General features: G+C 44.4%; 2 protein-coding genes across 6 annotated transcripts in view; one reads left to right on the forward strand and one right to left on the reverse strand.

Annotated features, from left to right (window-relative positions):
* ARL11 (ADP ribosylation factor like GTPase 11) overlaps positions 1 to 19,869 on the reverse strand; it is an 84,884-nt gene that overhangs the window by 20,152 nt on the left and 44,863 nt on the right. For 4 of the 5 annotated variants that reach the window (XR_003753891.2, XR_003753888.2, XR_003753887.2 and 1 more), the window contains one exon: positions 7,972 to 8,035. The gene's annotated coding sequence lies outside the window, so the exon portion shown is untranslated. Of the gene's footprint in view, positions 1 to 7,971; positions 8,036 to 18,153; positions 18,210 to 19,869 lie in introns of those variants that run through there. The other variant, XR_003753892.2, reaches the window with a different exon arrangement.
* Positions 7,028 to 19,867, forward strand: EBPL (EBP like). Its single transcript, XM_029048015.2, has 4 exons — positions 7,028 to 7,276; positions 14,926 to 14,995; positions 17,592 to 17,730; positions 19,603 to 19,867. Exons 1-4 carry the CDS (start codon positions 7,100 to 7,102, stop codon positions 19,841 to 19,843), a joined length of 627 nt encoding a protein of 208 aa, XP_028903848.1. The 5' UTR covers positions 7,028 to 7,099; the 3' UTR covers positions 19,844 to 19,867.

The following is a 19,869-nucleotide window of genomic DNA, read 5'->3' on the forward strand; positions in this document are numbered from 1 at the left end:
CTGAAAAGAAGGAGATTTCATTTTGTTGCCCTTCCTATTTCAAACTGAGGCCAGCGACCACTTGGGGTGGCTGAGAACACTGTTGTGGAATGCGTTATTACACGCAGGAAGACTATTGGACAGGTGGCTGAAGCTGTCTGTACAACCTGTTTTTGTTATTTGCGACTAATTACGTTCCTGGGCTGGACTGTGCCTTTGCTCAGAAAGAAGAACCTCCCCTTCCACTTGGGACTCCTGGACAGTACTGCACACCAAGTTGTTCTCTCTGTCGCCACTGTTCTCCCTCAACAGATAGCTATGCTGGGTTGCTTTAAGAGTCCTAGGGTGGAGACGAGATGGTGATGGCTCTCCCAGCTTTAGGGCTGCTCGTCCCGCCCTATCGGGAAAAGTGGGTCCGGCCAGAAACTGAAGCCTCAATAGGGTTTCTGGCCCTTCGCTCTCAATCAGTCAATCAACTGTATTGATTGCTTACTGTGTGCAGAGCACTTTACTACACGGTTGGGAGAAGGCAATATAACAATATGACAAACATATTCCCTGCCTACAGTGAGCTCAGTCTAGAGGGGGACACACACAGTATTATAAATTATAGATAATGTACATTAGTGCTGTGGGACTGGGAGGAGGGATGAATAAAGGGAGCAACTTAATGAGGCAGAGTGGGAGAAGAGGAAAGGAGGGCTTAGGGAAGGCCTCTTGGAGATGTGCCTTCAGTAAAGCTTTGAAGGTGGGGGGAGTAATTGTCGGATATGAAGGAGAGCCAGAGGCAGGATTTGGGTGAGAAATCAGTGGTGAGATAGAGGAGATGGAGGTACAGTGAGTAGGTTAGCATTAGGGGAGTGAAGTGTGTGGGCTGGGATGTAGTAGGAGAGTAGCTAAGTGAGGTAGGAGGGGGCAAGTTCTCTCCCTCCCCAGCCTCGAGCCTCGGGTGGGAAACAAGCTCCCCTCCAAGCCCTGACTGCTTTCCGGATGTGCCTTCCAACCCTGTGTAGGTCTGCGCTTTCCCTGTCCCAACACTGTGTGCTCCTGTCTACCCGTCCTCCTCCCAGCCCTGCCCCCAGCTCTCCCCTGTGCTCATAATGAAAAGCGGATACCTCTGATCCAAATAGTTTTTTTAAAAAATGTTTTCCTGCTGGACCTTCCTGTCTGGGCACTCCTTCCAATCTTCCATCCTTGGGCTCCATTACAGGAGCTGCTTAGGAATCGTTTGAAAGCTATTATTCACTTTACAATAAACCTCAGTAGTTTAAAACTCTATAATAGACCTTAAGGTCGGTTTAATCTCTTGGCATTTGCTCCTGTTTTTGAGGGTGGGGTTTTTAAATAAAAGTTCTCCTTTTTGTGTGTGTGTGTTGCTGTTAACCACATCAGAAACTAAAGTCCAGTTGCTTGGAAAATGCTGCCGAGCACAGACTGAAAAAAAGCGTAGGACTGTGTATTCAGCTGTGAATTGCGTTTCTCCCTGTCTCAATGCTTTTCCAGATGCCTGTTGACTTTTGCTAGTGTCTTTTCTCTCATTTGTATTCTCCCCAATACCCTTTTCTCTGTGCTGCTTTGTGGTTGTATTCTCACTTTCAAGTTATCCCTTTTTCTTTTTAATCTTTTTTCTCTGTCTTTGCACTCCTTCCTTCCTCCCCCTGCACACTTTTTTTGGCCTGTTTTCAGTTTTTCCCAGACTTTCTGGTGCTAAAGAGGAAAAAAACTAAGATTGATTAGCTGCTGGCTGCTCACAGACTCTGACTACATGCCTTTTCGTTTCCCTTTATATTATTCCTGGAGAAAGGGCAGAGTTTCAATTTGAAGCTTCCCTTTGTCAAAGTTTAGCACATCAAAAATATATTTAGCTAATCAATTTGCTTAGAAACTTTTTTGAGATGAATGAATGGTTGAGTTTCAGTTTAGCAGAGCTTCTCGGCATTCACTGTTCACTTAACCCAGACATCTCCAGGACAAGAAACTAAAACATCCATTGGGAAAAAAATGTGTGTGTGTGTATATATATATATATATATATGTGTGTGTGTGTGTGTGTATCTGTATCTGCATATATGTCTGTAGATATGTAGATATAGATATATCTATGGATAATCATCAAGATTGTAGTCTTTGTCTTGAATGATTGCCCAATATTTGGAATAGTTTTTCATGTGCTTTGTCTAGAAATACGCGGGCCCTGAGGGTGACTTAAAAATACCTTCTTATTTATAATCAATTTGCAATTTGACACACATTGAATTTTAATCTCTCCCAGGATGTGAACTCTCCCCTCTACACTGGGAAATATGCAAATACTGGGATATTTGGTCAATTACTGTTCACCAGCCCCTAACTCATAAACTAATGGCACTCCTGCCTGCCAATCTCAAATCTAATTTAGCATCATCATTCTTCTGTCACGTAGGTCACTGATGAAAATTATTATTAGAACTAGGTCCATGATTGGCTCTGGGAGAATAGTTTACTGTCTTTTGTTGACACCGAACCAGTTTTGTGGCTCTTTGAATATGATGTACAAATAAGTTTTACACTTAGGAAGGAGAAATGGGAGTGTTTTACTAGCTTGCCCACTGGAGGCTATCACAGTCATCCCCTAAGTCTGCCTTCTGTCATGAAAATCACCTCAATATGTTTCCCAGGGAATGGAAGTGTATGCTGAACAACTGCAAATACAGTTTAACCTTCATCTTATTTTCTGCACCATTTCCAGTTCGCTAATGTATTCACAGGTCAAATGGGGGAAATCTTTAAATCTTCCTAAAGTCCCTTATCCTCTACAAGAGGGAAAGTAGACTGGTATGGTGTGACTGGTTTTTCACAAAACTACTGATTATTAGCCTGTGTTCTGTGATTCTGATTCATTCATTCAGTCGTATTTATTGAGCGCTTACTGTGTGCAAAGCACATCTAAGTATTCATAAAAAGCAATTTTTCCCATGGGTGTCAAAGTTAAACTTTCTTGAATGTCCCCCTTTATGCTTTATTTCTTTTTCAATAAAAGCACCACATTTGCCCTTTTCCAGTCTTTGGACCCTTTGCAGCTGTCTTTCTCTGAAATAGCTAGAATTGTTTAATTATTTTAGGAATTACCAATTCATATGAAAATATTTGTTTTGCAATCCCCATGTTATCAGTAGGGTCTACAGAGCACAGCTGACCTTTGTAGCAAAAGTAAGGATGAAGAAAAGTCACCCCATAATACTAGGCACTAAATAAATGCTATTGATTGGATGCTGCAAGGCAAAAATTTGGGGGGGTGGTTTCTGAGTCAATTGTGGAGACAAAACTCAAACGCAAGACTCTGGTTTTAAACCAGTTAACCTAGAACCCTCTCCAATTTAAAACACTGATTTGACAAGCTCAGTGTTTTCTTTGACAGTTGTTTTGCTTGTCATAGGCACAGGTATGTTAGCCTACGATCTTACTCCTGAGTGATTAATTCTGGATAGCAGAATGACGTGTTGGAGTGCCGGTTAATGACGAGAGCAGCACCGCAAATTGCTGATGAATGTAATATTGAAAGTAATAGCCATTTTTACTGCAAACATAAATTAATCCTGTTCTGTGAAGAGGAGAAATATATGCATCACTAGCTTTTCGGGTAAACTAAACCTATGAAGTTTGGGTCCTTGCATTGCTAAACTCTACCTCTTCCCACCACCTTTTTCTTTTTTTCTTGTTAGATTCCACTTAAACTCATTCCTGATTTAGGATTGGGGGAGGCTGCTATCACTTTTGCTATAGCAATCTCACAGAGGAAACTCTTACTAGAACCGTGGACCTTTGCACCATCCTGTCCCTGTCCTTTGGTCAGTGGCTTGTTTTCTTGCTGCACTAATTTGTATTTGAACCAGTTTTAGACCCTGACTGTATGAGTTGTCAATGAAGTTAAACTGGACTCTTAACCAGTTCAAGGTTCCATCTCTTTGCATTTGTACCTGATCCAACCATTGAAACTGACCAGTGTTCAAACCTGCTTACGAGATACTAAGATAAATTAGTTCCAAGGCATTTATGAGGTGCTGGGATAGATGAAAAGTGGTCTGATAAGACACCGTCTCTGTCCCACACAAGACTTGCATACAGTCTATCTTATCCCCATTTTATAGATGAGGAAACCGAGGACTGGAGATATTAAGTGACTTGCCCTCAGTCCCACACAGCAGGCTAATGGCAGAGCTGGGACTAGAACCCAGATCTCCTGACTCCTGGCCCGGTGTTCTTTCCACTAGACCACAGTGCCTCCCCTTATTATTACATGTTTCTCTCTTGGGTCTCTTCTCATTAATAAGATGCCAGGTAAGTGTTGCTTTCCCCTTTGATCACCACAGTAGCTCAGAAACACCCTGCTCCCAAGTATAATAATTGTGGTATTTGTTAAGCGCCTACTAGATGCCAGGCACTGTACTAATCACTGGGGTGGATACAAGCAGAAATGATTGGACACACAGTCCCTGTTCCGCATAGGATTCAGAGTCTTAATCCCCATTTTGCAGGTGAGGTAATTGAGCCACAGAAAAGTGAAGTGATTTCCCCAAGGCCATACAGCAGACAAGTGGCGGAGCTGGGATTAGAACCTATGACCACCTGACTCCAGGCCGGTCCTCTATCCACTACGCCATGCTGCTTCCCTATCATGTGAGTGAGATCCCTGTAGTGCTGGTGGTGGTGGTATGAGTAGTTACTGAATGCAATACATGGTTCAAAACTCAAGGTAGAGAAAGACGCAGTGCCGGGGCCTCTAATTCAGGGGCTTTTCTTGCAGTCACTCCCATGTGTCTTTTCTGGCTCAAGAGTTCCCCGAGCTGCTCCACATTGACCCCAGGGGCAAGTCCAATGGTAGGATCAGATACAAATGCAATGAGATACAACTTTGAACTGCTTAAGAGTCCAGTTTAACTTCATTGACAACTAATTCAGGTTAGGGTTAGACTAAGAGCATTCACTTCATCTAGGCATCTGGACCTAATTGGGTCTGATTGGATCAGAGTAGAATGTAACAAGCAGAAAGACCATTTTGCTCTTCTCCCTCACCCTTAAAACAGTTCCTGAAACTCATCTTAATTCACAAGGGTTTGTGGGGGAAGGGATAGTTAGATTGTTGAGTGGAGAAAACAGCAAGGAGAAGAGTTGGGAGAAGAGGGAAAGGAACATAAAACCAAAAGGCAAGTCAAGGCAGACAGTGGTCCAAGAGGAAAACAGCAGAAATTGAGAGAACTGACAGGCGGTGGTGCAGGGGATGGGTTGTCAAGGCAGGGGATGGCAGGATGGACTCCAGATGTCATCTAATCCCATCATTCATTCGATGGCATTTATTAAACCTCTACTAATCAGCCAATCACTAGTGTGTGTGGAGTCCAACTGCCTGCACAGCAGGGTACAATAGAATTAGTACACAGGATCCCTGTCCTCAAGGAGTTTACAATCTAGTTGGGGAAGCAGATAGGCTGCCTGCCTCCCCCACTAGGTTATAATCTTGAGGTCAGAGATCATGTCTACTACCTCTGCTATTCTCTCTCCCAAGTGCTTACTTTAGTGCTCTTCACAGAATAAGCACTCAAAATGCTAGTGACTGGTGCTCTAGGTTCTGTGGATTTCTAAAAATGGTTGACCTCATTTTGTGGTTTTACATGACCTGTGTGAGGCGCACAATATAACTCTGCTACTATCGGGTCAGCAAGACAAATCTAGTATCCCCAAGTGCCACTGCTGCCACCAGCGGGCCCAGTCTTCCCCTCCACTGCCGCTGCCCCTCATCACACCCACCCTGCCTGTTAACCCACTGCTGCTGGGGATGCAAGAGTACGCAGGGCTGCGGAACTAGAACCCTTCCACGGAGTTGGTATCAGTGGAATCCCAAACCAGGAGGCAGCGGTGACAGCAACAACCCTCCCTGGGTCCATCTGCAGTAACTATCCTAGTTTGGATAGCTGGGATACTTAATGCATATGTTTAACTTTTAATAAATGATTGCCTAACCCTTTGTAAAAGGGCCTTCTTATGGGCCTAGTTTTCTCCACCTACAGAAAAAGTATATTTCCCTTCTATCTAGTTCTAGCGGTAGTAGTGGTACAGTGTAGTGCCAGTGAAATCCTTTGTTTTTTGGTAATCATGGACAGTGTATTATAATAATAATGATGCTATTTGTTAAGCGCTATGTGCCAAGCACCACTTTAAGCATGGAAATAGATACAAGGTAATTAGGTTGTCCCACGTGGGGCTCACCATCTTAATCCCCATTTTACAGATACAGTAACTGAGGCACAGAGAAGCTAAGTGACTTACCCAAAGTCACACAGCTGACAAGTGACGGAGCCGGGATACAACCCAAGACCTCTGATTCCCAAGCCCCTGCTCTTTCCGCTAAGCCATGCTACTTGAAAGGTACTCAGACCCTGTGATCTCGAAGAAAAGTAAACTGGAGTATGCTTCCTCCAACCTCCTAGAAACAAGAGAAAACCTAGATCCTTTGCTTCTGGCTGTGAGGGCTACTGTCACCCCAAAGAATGCTGTCCACCAGGCGACAGCACTGGTAGGGACAGAAGGAGGCATGGGAATGCAGGCAGAAAGGGACACGGCTTGTGCTGGCGATGAGCGCAAGGAGGAAGGGGGGCCCAGGCTTCCACTGCCCTGCCTTTAATGGTGGTATTGTTATGTGCTTATTGTTTGCCAAGCTCTTGTACTTAGCACTGGGGAGCAGATGCCAGGTAATCAGGTTCGACACAGTCTGTCTCTCTGCTCAATCACAGTCTAAATAGGAAGAAGGATAGGTATCGAATCCCCCGTTTCACAGATGAAGTGGGACATGGCTAAAGTGACTTCATCAAGGTTCCGCAGCAGGCAAGGGGCTGTCCCAGGTTGGGAACTCTGGTCCTTGACCACAACGCTTCTCGTCCCAGTCTTCAACCTAAGTGAGCGAGGCCGAGGGGTGGCCGTGCCGACAGCGGCTTTCCCGAGGAAGAGGCTTCCAAGGGATCCCCGCCCCACCCCTGCTCCAGCCCCTCCTCCTGCTCCCGCTCCTCCCCACCCTGGAAGCTGCCGGAGCCGGCGGGTTTGGGCGCAGGGTCTCCTTTCCGGCCCCAGCCCTGGGCGTGTGCGGAGGATGGAGCCGGGGCCAGGGCCGGATCCAGGGCCGGGGGGGCCGCTGGCCTTGTGCCTGGCGCTGCTGGCGCTGGGCTGCGGTCTGGGCCTCTGGCTGGGCCGCCGGGCGGGGGCCGCGGCCGCCGATCGCTGGGCGCTCACCTGGCTCTGCTACGACGCCCTGGTGCATCTCACCCTGGTAAGTTGCCCGCCCCTTCCCTCCGCCCCCCCCGCCCCCCCCGCCCGCGCATCCTGCGATCGACCCCGGGCCGGAGGGCCGGGACTCCTGACTCCCCGATGGCCACGCCCCCCCCGGTCCCTGTCTCTACACCTCCTTTCGGGCCAGGCAGCAGCCAAACGGGCCTTAGGGGTCTGCTCTTCTTCCCTTTCCTTCACAGCCACCTTAGGGGCCCCAGGGCTCGGGCCTCCGCCCGCGTGCCTCCAGCTTCCTCCTCCTCTTCCCTGTTGATCTTCCTCCTCCTTCCCCTCCTCCTGTTCCCCTTCCTGCCTCCTCCCAGTGCCCAGCCAGTCCCCATTTGGGAAAGGTCGCTGAGCCCGGGGGGACGGAGCTCCTCTGGGGCCCGGAGAAAACTATCTGCTATGCAATAAGCCCTCTGAGCTGTAAGCTCCATGCGGGCAGGGGATTTGTCTACCAACTCTGTTGTGGTGTACTCTCTCAGGGCTTAGTACAGTGCTCTGTCCACAGTAAGCACTTAATAAAGACCACAATGATGGACTGAATGTGTGGGGTTTGGAAGTTTAGGCCATTTAACCTAACCAAATCATCTTTTAATTAGCGCTGAAACACCCATCAACAAAACCCTCAAAATTTAAAAGAATTTTTGTTAAACTTTTCTTAACAATTCCAACACTAAAATGAACTTTTCTACTTACCCTCCTTAATTGTGAATGGCCGGCTTTCCTCCATTCTTTTGTCTGAATGTCCTCATTCTCTCACCTTAAAACCAATATCAGGATATTGTTAAATTCAGATTGAGCCTGACATCCCACACTCTAACAGAATCAAGGTTGTCTTAACATTGCTCAGGGAGCTAATAGGTAGCTACAATTATTATTATTATTATTATTAATATTTTTCAATAATATTTATTAAGCACTGTGTACTGTACTAAGCACTTGGGAGAGGACAGTATAACAATAGACACATCCCTCCCCACAGTGAGTTTACAGCCCCCTACTAAGTACTGGGGTACATACAATATATGATATTGTATCCCTTTCCCTCATGGTGTTCTCAGTCTAAGGAGAGAGAGAACAGCCATTTTATCTTCATTTTACAAATAAGAAAACAGAATTACAGAGAAGTTAAGTCACTTGCCCAAGGTCACACAGTAGGTTTTGTAAATTAATTTTTTAAAAAGGGCTAAATTAAATCCCAAATGAAAATAGTTAAAATTTAAATTCCATTTTTGCCCAAATGAATCAAAAACTACCCTTGAATTACATATTTTAAATAAATCAAAATATTTGAGATAGTACCTCAAACAGTGAGGCTGAGAAGCAGCATGGTCTGCTGGATAGAACATAGGCCTGAGAGTCAGAAAAACCTGGGTTCTAATCCCAGCTCTACCACTTGTCTGCTATGTGACCTTGGACAAGTCACTTCACTTCTCTGTGCCTCAGTTACTTAATCTGTAAAATAGGGATTAAGACTGTGAGGCCCTGGCGGGACAGGGACTGATGGTATTTGTTAAGTGCTTACTATGGGCAAAGCACTGTTCTAAGCACTGGTGGGGGGAATACAAGGTGATCAGGTTGTCCCATGGGCTGTTGCTGTTCTAGGCCCTGAACCATGGTTGGTGATTTAGCCCCTAACCTTCCTGCATATCAATCAACTATTCAGTTGGTATTTATTGAGCGCTTATTTACTTGGGAGAGTACTACAGAATTAAGACACATTCTCTGCCCATTAGTCCAGAAGGGGGACAGATGTTAATATAAATAGATAATTTTTAATATAATTTCCCTTCTAATAGCCCACTGTCCTTGAATCTATCCTGATTCATTCATGATCTCCCAGTTATCAACTAGAAAACCACCCCTGTGTACGTATTTCATTCCTAAGGCTGGCACTTCCACCAAGTGCCCTGAGTTAATAGGAAGGGAGGCTCCAGGCCCTTGGTTTTCTTTCGTGTCCCCGGTGCCTAAAACATCTCCTTCAATGATAGGTCCCCAATCACTCTCTATCCTTGTTCTCACTCTGTAACCCTGTCCATAAAACTTGGGTCATAAGAAAGGCATCCTTCCTCCCACTTAGTCTGGAGGGCTACGGAAGGGGCAGTAGCTGGAAGCTGCATCCTAAAGAGGCTTGCAGAAGGCTGAGAGGGGCAGCAGGGCACAGGTGCTGGGCTGTCAGAGGTGAAAGGTCAGAACTGTGGACCCCACTGACAGGCCAAGAAGCATGCTATGCATCTTAAGATTCCCAACCAAACCAAATGTCTGGGGCTCAACCCTTTGAAATGGCCTGATTCCAGCCAAGATGCACTGTGTTGTTGCTGGGAAGAATCCAAATTGAAATACCATTTTTTAATGGTATTTGTTGTTATGCTCTTACTTTGTGCAAACATTGTATTAAGCACTGGGGTAGGTACAAGAAAATCAGATTGGACACAGTCCCTGTCCCACATGGGGCTCACAGTCTAAGTAGGAGGGAGAAGGATTTACTCCCTATTTTACAGAGGAGGTAACTGAGGCACAGAGAAGTTGTAACTTGCCCAAGGTCACACAGCAGATAAGTCCTTCAGTCTTTTCCTTTTACTCAGCTGTTCAGCATTCTCTCTTCTTCCCACCCTGCCTCCCAAATCAAATGTACTTTATCTCAAATCTTCTTTCTACCTTTCAAAGGAAAGAGCATAGGACTGAAAGCCAGGAAACCCAGCTTCTATTCCCAGTTCCACCATTTGTCTGCTGTGTGTCACTTAACTGTTGTACCTCAGTTTCCTGATCCTTAAAATTGCAGATAAAATGCTTGTTTTCCCTCCCTTTTAGACCATGAGCCCCATGTGGAACAGTGGTTTTATTTGATCTGATTATCTCATATCTATCTTGGTACTTAAAACAGTGCTTGGCACATAGTAAATGCTTAATAAATACCATTATTGTTAATATTAACAGTAATAATAAGCAGGAATTCACCTGCCCCAGAATTGAGGTAAAGACCCACCCAGTCACCAAGAGAATTTTGGGGTTCTGATTGCTGTGAACTCCTGGCCTATTCCCATCTCCCACACCCCCAATCACAGCAGAGGTTTTATGAGTAACAACATACCCCAAACCCAGTCCTGACTACCTGCAGCAGGTATCCAAGTTGCAACACTCTTCATTCAATCATATTTATTGAGTGCTTACAGTGTGCAAAGCACTGTACTAAGCACTTGTGAGAGTACAATAGACACATTTCTTGGCCACAATGAACTCACACTCTGGGCGGGGAGGGGAGACAGACATTAATATACATAAATAAATTATAGATATGATATACTCTCAGCCCGGCCCTCAGCCAGTGGTAAACTCATTGTAGGCAGGGAATGTGTCTGTTTATTGTTGTACTGTACTCTCCCAAGCGCTTAGTACAGTGTTCTATACACAGTAAGTGTTCAATAAATACTACTGAATGAATGAATGTTGCCTTTGGCATATTCATGACGGCCAGTTCCTTAAAGTGAAAACAGACAGCTCATTAGGAGCAGGAACAGCTGGGTACCACTCCCACACAAAGTCACTAACGGTGAGGCATGGAGGGTCTCAAAGGAGGTCAAAGTGGCTGATCCCTCACTAAATGATGACAGATAGCTTTATCATGGCATTAAAAAAAAACACTCTAAGACTGAAAAGATTGGAAATACTTGTTAGTTTGGGATGAGAATAAGGCACAAGCCCTACCTACTCTTAAATACTTCTTCATATTAGTGGATTTGTGGGATTTATCTTTTATTCATAACAGCCTTCCAAGGTGATCAGATTACTTTGAAAATACCAAATTTCTGAATCATTTTAAGTAATGAGAGATATTAGACTTTGTTACTTAACTCTACTGTGCTTCACCAGTTAGAGTTTGACCGATTGACTGACCTCAAAAGTAGGTTTTGTCTATGATTTTTACCTCGGTTCTGTTTTGGAGTAGTGAGCATGAATGTTTACAATTTTTTTTTCATCTGCCCTTCTCAATTAATTTCCAAATTCTGATTCTGGATCAATGAATGGAGAAACTATCAAAATTATTAATTTTGTAGTTAGGCAATTAGAGAAAGTAGCAACTGAAAATTGTGGAATCAATATAAAAAGAAAGGCACCACAGGGGGGAAAATAACAAAATACTATGAAAAGGAAGGTACCACGGATACCCAAATTTTCCTCAGATATGGAAAGATATATGTGATTGTTACTTCAGCAAAACTTTAAGGTCTTATTCATGTGGGTGATAACATAGAAGGAGAAAGTGAACAGAATTTTGAACTTGTCCTCCACAGTACAGACAGAACCTCTGACAGCCAGAAAATATTTTTGGCAGTAAACTGTAATAATGACTTTGGGCTTGTTAACCTCTACACTGTAAGCTTGCTGTGGGCAGGGAATGTGTCTACCATCCCTGTTGTATTGTACTCTTCCAAGGACTCAGCCCAGTGGTTTGCATACGGTGGTAAGCATTCAATAAATACCATTGATGGTGCTCTTTGTGTTTCTCCATTTGCCATTTCCTTCTTCCTTTCTTTTTTTTTCCTTTTTTGGCCCATGGTGCTTTCTTTCTCCTCTAATATGCAATCTTGTGGGTTCCTGACAGATGTTCAGAGAAGCAGCATGGCCTGGTGGAAGAAGCCAGGGCCTGGGAGTAACAGGACCTGGGTTCTAATCCCATCTCCACCACATGCCTGCTGTGAGACCTTGGGCAAGTTACTTAACTTATCTGTGCCTCAGTTTCCTCACCGATAAAATAAGGAGTAAATCCTATTCCCTCCTACCTAGTTTGTGAGTCCCAGGTTTGACAGGGACTGAGTCTAAACTAATAAATCTTTTATCTACCAAAATTTTTAGAACAGGACTTGCTTAGAGAAGCAGCGTGGCTCAGTGGAAAGAGCACGGGCTTTGGAGTCAGAGGTCATGGGTTCGAATCCTGGCTCGGCCACTTGTCAGCTGTGTGACTTTGGGCAAGTCACTTAACTTCTCGGTGCCTCAGTTACCTCATCTGTAAAATGGGGATTAAGACTGTGAGCCCCAAGTGGGACAACCTGATTCCCCTGTGTCTACCCCAGTGCTTAGAACAGTGCTCGGCACATAGTAAGAGCTTAACAAATACCAACATTATTATTAAATAGTAAGCGCTTAACAAATACTAAAATTATTATAATTACAATTTTTATGTTCCGGAAGTACAGCTGGGGGCCAACGCTTTCCACTAGGAGGAAAAACCCATGATACTTCTTTGAAAACAGTTTTCAATGCACACTGGCATTTCTGAGCTTCCTGTTGGCAGTAGTCATGGTACTGGGACTTGGGACTGGCAGAAAGGAAGAGTGGGCAAATTGTATGCAGGTTTACCTTGGTTTCCACTAGTCATAATAATCTAACAAATAGCATTCATATTTACTTTTTAAACACTGAGCTGTTTGCAGGATTAAAAGTTCATTTGGGATCCAGAGGAGGACAAGTGGCTTCAGTTTCTGACAAGCCCCAGGGCCCCCTCCATTTTCAGAGGTCTGGCTATGATTTGGCTATTGCTGCCCCCTTTGGACCAATCCGGATTGGGATGATTTGCCGGGCCCCCATGACTGCATGGTATTCAGAGGTGGCTTTCTCTTGTTCCAGGGTGAGCTAAGTGTGGGCTGGCTCCTGGCCCTAGTCCACAGTCTTCCTACAATCTTCCCAGAAGGCTTGCTGGTTTCGATTTATGACCAAGGGCAGAACTGCCTTTGAATCTGTGGCATATTGAGAAAGGGAGGTATGTGCGTCCTTCCCCGCTCATCCCCCTGGGTCCCCTAAGACTCAGATCCTTCAGTGACATATGACATAGGTGACCCACAATAATAACCATACGGTTCTGTTTGGAGAAGGGCTAAAAGTGGGTAAAAGATGCTATTTACAAAGCACTCAAACCACAACAATATTTACAAAGAAGATCCCCCTGCCCATTCTATGAAACAGAACGTTTCATGTGAACTTTCCAAGCATTGGAAAGGATAGCAGATTCACCCAGATGTATCTCCTGCAGAGCAACAGATGATGACAGTGAGGAACTGTAGTGGGTGGTAGAGATGGATGATACAGATTTTGAATGTTGTGCAGGTGAGAGCTAACGGGGTAAAGGCGCCTGAAAGTAACATTAGGGGACAAGGATCGGATCTGCTCCTCCACTTTTCTCGTGAGTTGGGTGAGTGAGAGATGAGGTCTCCTCTGGAGAGAGCAGTAGGGGATGGAGGGCTGTTGGTGTACAGACAGGTCTCTGTGATGGTAAGGAGGCAGAGTGAGCAGGAAAGAAATAGGTCTTAAAAGAAGGGGAATTTGCCCAAGTCAGAACCAGATTTCCAGAAGCCACAGCCAAAAGGACTTGTAAGGTGGTGTAGGGTGGGAGATGTGTAGGGGGAAGGAGTATATGGGATTGGGAAATGTTGTCCAGCACTACTGGGGCCAGTTGGTTTGGGGTGGTATTAAGACTGGAGAACAGGGGTGTGTGAGCACTGGCTAGGTGGAAGCACAGACAGGAGGGGGCAGATATCTGTGGTGGGCAGGGAACATGTCAACCAACTCTGTACTGTGCTCTCCCAAGTACTCTGCACACAGTATGTGCTCAATAAATACCACTGATGGATTGTAGGGAGCCTGACTAGCCACCTGGTGGTAAAGCAGGCAGTGAGGCAGTCTCCCCAATGCCCTGGGGCAGGGAATTGAAAAGAGCCCAAATTTTAACACCACTTCCCTAATAAGGGGCATCTGGTCACTCTGCATCTTTATACAACTCCTGAAACAAAGTTGGAACTTGGGACTGGCAAACGATAATCCTGTAGCCTCCTATATCTTCTGTCTGTATGCTCTGTCTACAGTTTAGCAGAGCTGGTACTAAGACCCCAATCCCTTAGGAATACTTAGTCTCTTTCTGAAGACTGGCCCATTACTGGATCATGGCTCAGTAATGGGCTGAGCTCATATTTTTTTTTCTTGGATCATATTTGAGGCACAACTGGAAATGGAAATAGGTGATATGATAAGGATTAGTAATGTCTAATTTCAAATTTGGCATTTCTATAATTAACATCTTGTATTGAAATAGCTCCTTGGAATTTATGCTACACAAATATGATTTGTTTTCAGATATCCTCATCCTTCTGTTTTAGCTGAGAAAACAGAGGCAGGGAAATTATATGATTTGCAAGGCCATGCAGGTAGAGTCTACATGACACCACAGTACAGTGTATGTTACCTTTCTTTTTAATGAAGTGAAGCCACGTAGCTTAGTGGAAAGGGCAGAGAACTGGGAACCATAGGACCTGAGTTCTAATTCCAGCTCTGCCAAATTGCCTGCTATTAGATGCTGGACAATTTACTTAACTCTCTGTGCCTCAGTTTCCTCATCTGTAAAACAGGGATTCAATACCTGTTCTCCCTCCTACTTAGACTGTGAGCCCCATGTGGGACAGGGACTAGGTCCAACAAGTAAGTGCTTAACGAATGCCATTATTATTGCTATTATTGCTTTGAAAAAATGTAGTTCATATAATGGGAGGTGATTACAAAGGTCATGAAGGGGCATAATCCAGAACTTGAGGTTTCTCTGAAGTTATTCTGTATACATAACACTGCATGGTACTTGTCCAAGAAATGTTTTCTTTTTCCTAGGAAGGTCCTTTTGTCTACATCTCTCTAACAGGCACCGTTGCAGAATCAGACAGCATACTGGCTTCTTTGTGTGAGTACTTTTCACTACTTGGAACATGGTTATTTCAAAAAATAGTGATATTAATCAACCAGTAATACCTACTGAGTAGCTACTATGTACTGAGCACTGTATTAAGCACTTGGGAGAGTATAATGGAATTTGTAGATATGATCCCTTCCCTTAAGGTGTTTACAATCTCTTTGGGGAGACAGACACTAAAATAAATCACAAGAAGGAGGAAGCAGTAAGGGGAACATATAAAGGTATGTTTACAAGTGCTGTGTAGGAGTGGAAGGGCTTAGGAAACATGGAAGGGCTGAATTGGGAGTTGGGAGATATAGGATGAGGAGATGCCAGATGAATCAGGGAGGGCTTCCAGAAGGAGATGGGATTTCAGAAAGTCTTTGAAGATGGGGAGAGCAGGGACTTGCCAAATGTGCAGGGTGGAGAGAGTTCCAGGCTGAAGGGAGGAAGTGAGTAAAAGTTCATATCAGGAGAGATAAGAAGAAAGCACAGAGAGTAGGTTGGCTTGAGGAGAACAAAGGCTAAGAGATAAGGAGAGAGAGTTGACTGAGTGCCTTTAAGTCAGTGGCCAAGAGTTTCTGCTTAATGAGACTTAGAATTTATTGAGCACCCACTTGGGGCATGCACTGTCCTAAACCCTTGAAAAGTACAAAACAAACATATGGCATTCTCCACAAGGAATTATTCTCCAATGGGGGAGACACACATAAAAATATTTACAGAGTATAATAGTCAGCAGTTTTAATCTAACAGTCAAGAGAATTCTCTAAATAGTTTGAAGCTATTCAGTAGTGTGTATTTAAATCATAGGTTCTTCAAGCTTACGATATTGCTGTTCCTTTCAGAGCAGTAGTGAAGAAATAGTCTCCAAACCCTTCAGCAGTTGGCCTAGGAAATGTTGTTTGGGGCTCTGGGCTTTAGGGGGCAGAACAGGTCTTTTCCAGGTCCCATTCCATTGAAGAAATGCTTATTCATTCTTTCAGTCATTTATTGCGCGCTTACTGTGTGTAGAGCACTGGGCTAAGTGCTTGGGAAATCCTTGCACTGGTGAGAGTGGCCCGCCTCCCCACCTCTAAACTCAGGTAGTCCAGCCTGGCAGAGCCCCTAGAACAGATTTCATCCCTGAGGAGCAAGCAGTGTGGCCCAGTGGAAAAAGCACAGGCCAGGGAGTCAGAGGACCTGGGTTCTAATCCCAGCTCTGCCATTTGCCTGATGGGTGACCTTGGGCAAATGACTTAACTTTTCTGTGGCTGTTTCTTCAGGTGTAAAATGGGGAGTAAATAAATACCTGTTCTCCCTCCTACTTGGATTGTGAGCCCCATGTGGGACAGGGGAAGTGTTTGACCTATCTTGTATCTACCCCAATGCTTAGTACAGTGCTTGGCACAAAGTAAGTGCTTAACAAAAACAATTATTAAAATTATCCCTGACACTGTGGGTGAATATAGTAGGATCTCTTTTCTAACCCTTGGGGTGGTAGATGTAGGCCCAGCAGAAAACCTGTCCTTATAGTAATGTTCAGTTTGGTGGTGTTCGACCCAGGGACATTTCAGTGTAGCCAGTCAGCTGAGGACAGAAGGCTGCTGCTCTTTGAATCTGGGCATTCATAGTGCTCTTCTCAGCATGGTGTCTTCAGGTTTTGTCTCATTAAATACTTAATCTTATTTATGAGCTGTTTTTCCCCTCAGGACAGCCTTTTCATTAGGAACCTTCTTTACCTCTTGGCCCTAGGGAGCTGTTTCTTGGTCTATTATGGGAGTCTCACTTTCGAGATAAGATATGCAGTCAATTTGCCGATCCTTTTGCCTTCTCCAAACATTAGAAGAACTGCTTTAAAGGGGAATTGGTAGTCCTGAATCATTAATGTCCTGACATCTCCAGAAAGACTGATTTTCTAATATTATATTTTCCAGAAAATATTCTGATATTTGGGCTCAATGCATAAATTAGTACATGTATTTCTATGCTCACTGTACAGACCAGGATAATTTGTACTTCTGGTGGCCCACTGAATTCTCTGTCCTAGGGCAGGATTGAAATACTACTCCTCTGTTTCTTTTTAATTCACTGTTTTGTTCATGCTGTTTAATAACAACGGCCCTTCTCCCTATCCTGCCCACCACCCCCACCCCTGCCTATGAAAATAAATGCAAATTTTGTAAAGACATTATTAATGAAAATGGGCATTTTTGTACAAATATTTCTTTACAACTTTCTCATCTTGAAATTGAAATTATATAAATTTTTGAATGGATAACAGGATCAAACAATAAAAATGGCATAACAAAGTGACCTTTTGGAAACATTTAGCATCCAGTGTTTTGTATAGTATTCTCAAAGCTATAGAATTTCCTTAATGACATGGCATTTTAATAGTGGGGAAAATATGCCAAATGTTTCACTTTGTGGGTATTGATGATCCTCTGAATTCTGCGTACAGCTCAGAGCCCATGTCATCATCCACTAAGACATTATGAAGGATGGAGACAGAAGTGTTACTGGCAATTCTTGTGCCTTTTTTTTCCTCTGGGGTAAAGGTCATTTAAGTTGACTGTGATGGAATTAATTGCTTGATGAGTAATGAAGCGTTTTTATTGTTTAGGGAAAGAATATGGCAAAGCAGATGCAAGATGGCTTTCTTCTGATCCAACAATTGTGTCCCTGGAATTGCTGACTGCTGTTTTGGATGGAATTTTAGCACTAATGCTCATTTATGCCATTGTCAAAGAGAAGTATTATCGGTAGGTGTTTGGTTTTTTGTTATTGGGGTTTTTTTTTGCACGGGGAGGGGGTGTTGTGGGGTTTTGGGGTTTTTTTGTTTTTAAAAAGGAAAACATAAAAAGTGAGTATGGGGTTGAAGAAGTGTATCTGGATAAAGGAGCCATGAAGGAAGCTGTTTTCTAACAGTTATTTAATGAAAGGGATGATTTGAAGCTGGTCAAAAACAAGACTACAGAAACATAATCCACAGTAATATGTCCAGCTGAAAGGCTTTGTGTGGGATGCAAAAGCCAATGAATTGTTGCATCCAGCTTTCCCTGATTACTTGCTCATCTCCCCATCCTATTTTCCCTAAACATTTAGGAGCTCACCCCACTCCTCTCTGCAGTGGCACTTATGTACATACCTTTACACTCGTTTACTTCCCTCTATCTGTAATTTGATTTTAATGTCTGTCTCCCTGAGTAGATTGCCAGCTGCTTGAGGGCAGGAACCATGTCTGTGAAATAATAATAATAGTATTTAAGCGCATACTATGTGCCGAGCACTGTTCTAAGTACTGGGGTAGATAAAGGATAATCAAGTTGTCCCACATGAGGCTCACAGTCTTAATCCCCATTTTACAGATGAAGTAGCTGAGGCACCGAGAAGTCAAGTGACTTGCCCAAAGTCACACAGCTGACAGGTGGTGGAGCTGGGATTAGAACCCATGACCTCTGATGCCTAAGCCCGGGCTCTGTCCACTGAGCCACGCTGCTTCTCTGTGTACTCTATACTTAGTCCCATCCTCTGCACAGAGTAAGTGCTTAGTAAATACCCTTGATTGGCAGCAGGACATCTGGTGAAGGCCTCAGAGCAACAGAAGGTGCTCACACATAGAAGGCACTCACTTGAGCTGGGCAAATGAGGAAATAACTTCTTTCTAGCATCTTGTAGGCAGGGGTAAAGACAAGAATATTATCTAGGCTGAATCTGCTAATGCTTAGGGTGGTGGCAGCAAGTGGAAGCAGCACGGCAGAGGCTGGGGGGAGCTGACAGGCAGGGAGAAAGATCCAGCTGGGCCCCCAAAGGGTTCCGGGCTAGGGGCTGGGCCCTGCCAGGAAAGGGCACAAGGACTAGTGCTTGGCCAGCCAGTGAAGAAGCATGGGACGCTACAGGCTCTCAATCCTTAGCACACAGCCCAGGGCCTCGAGGCCCTCATGAAAGCGGGATAGGTGAGCCTGTGGCTGCTGGTGACAAGAGACAACAGGGGTGGGGGCAAGATCAGAGGGGGCAGACCCAGGCAATGAAGCCTGTCCCCACCCCTGGCCCTGGAGGAAAGAGGCCGGGCTCCCACCATGCTGCCTGCAGCGGAACAATTTCCATACCGGAACGGCCATTCTCGGACTCTGTTTTACTGGAATTGAGGTTCTGGCCCCTCCGATTTACTTCCGCCCCTTCTTGTAGGCCTTGGAAAATCTGAGGCTGGGGATCTGGATGCTTTAAAATCACCTTCCAACTCTGAGTAAACCCATGCTGTTTACTAAGTTAATGATAGCCCATAAATGACTATGCAGTGGTTGTTTTTCATGGCAAGCACTGGAATGTATTTTCTATTTTAATAATTATGGTATTTAGTCAGGTGCTTACCATGTCCCAAGGTACTGTCTGAAATGCCAGGGTAGGTTCAAGATCATCAGATTGGACTTAGTCCCTGTCCCACACGGGGCTCACGATCTAAGAGGTAAAGAGACACAGTGTCTTCTTCCCATTTTACAGATGAGGAAACTGAGGAAGGCTCTCTGTAAAATGATATGAAACCTGGCTCAAAGAAAGGATGATAGTTGCCTAAGATAAAATGTCGAAAGGCAGTTAGGGAAGTCTCTTATTCTTATTTCTTGTCTCTCCAACAGGCACTTTCTACAAATTGCCCTATGTGTATGTGAACTATATGGTGGATGGATGACCTTCTGTCCAGACTGGATTATGGGAAGCCCCAATTTAAACACCGGCAACCGGCTCTACCTTTGGGTCTACCTGGTGTTTTTTAATGGGGTGTGGGTTCTGGTCCCCAGTTTGCTACTCTGCCAATCCTGGGTAGGAATCAAGAAAATGCAGCTCAAGAAACTGAACCCAGGAAAGAAACGCAAATGAATTTCTAAAATGAGAAACACTTAACT

The sequence above is a fragment of the Ornithorhynchus anatinus genome, chromosome 20, assembly GCF_004115215.2.
Source record: "Ornithorhynchus anatinus isolate Pmale09 chromosome 20, mOrnAna1.pri.v4, whole genome shotgun sequence".
NCBI classification, from domain to species: domain Eukaryota; kingdom Metazoa; phylum Chordata; class Mammalia; order Monotremata; family Ornithorhynchidae; genus Ornithorhynchus; species Ornithorhynchus anatinus.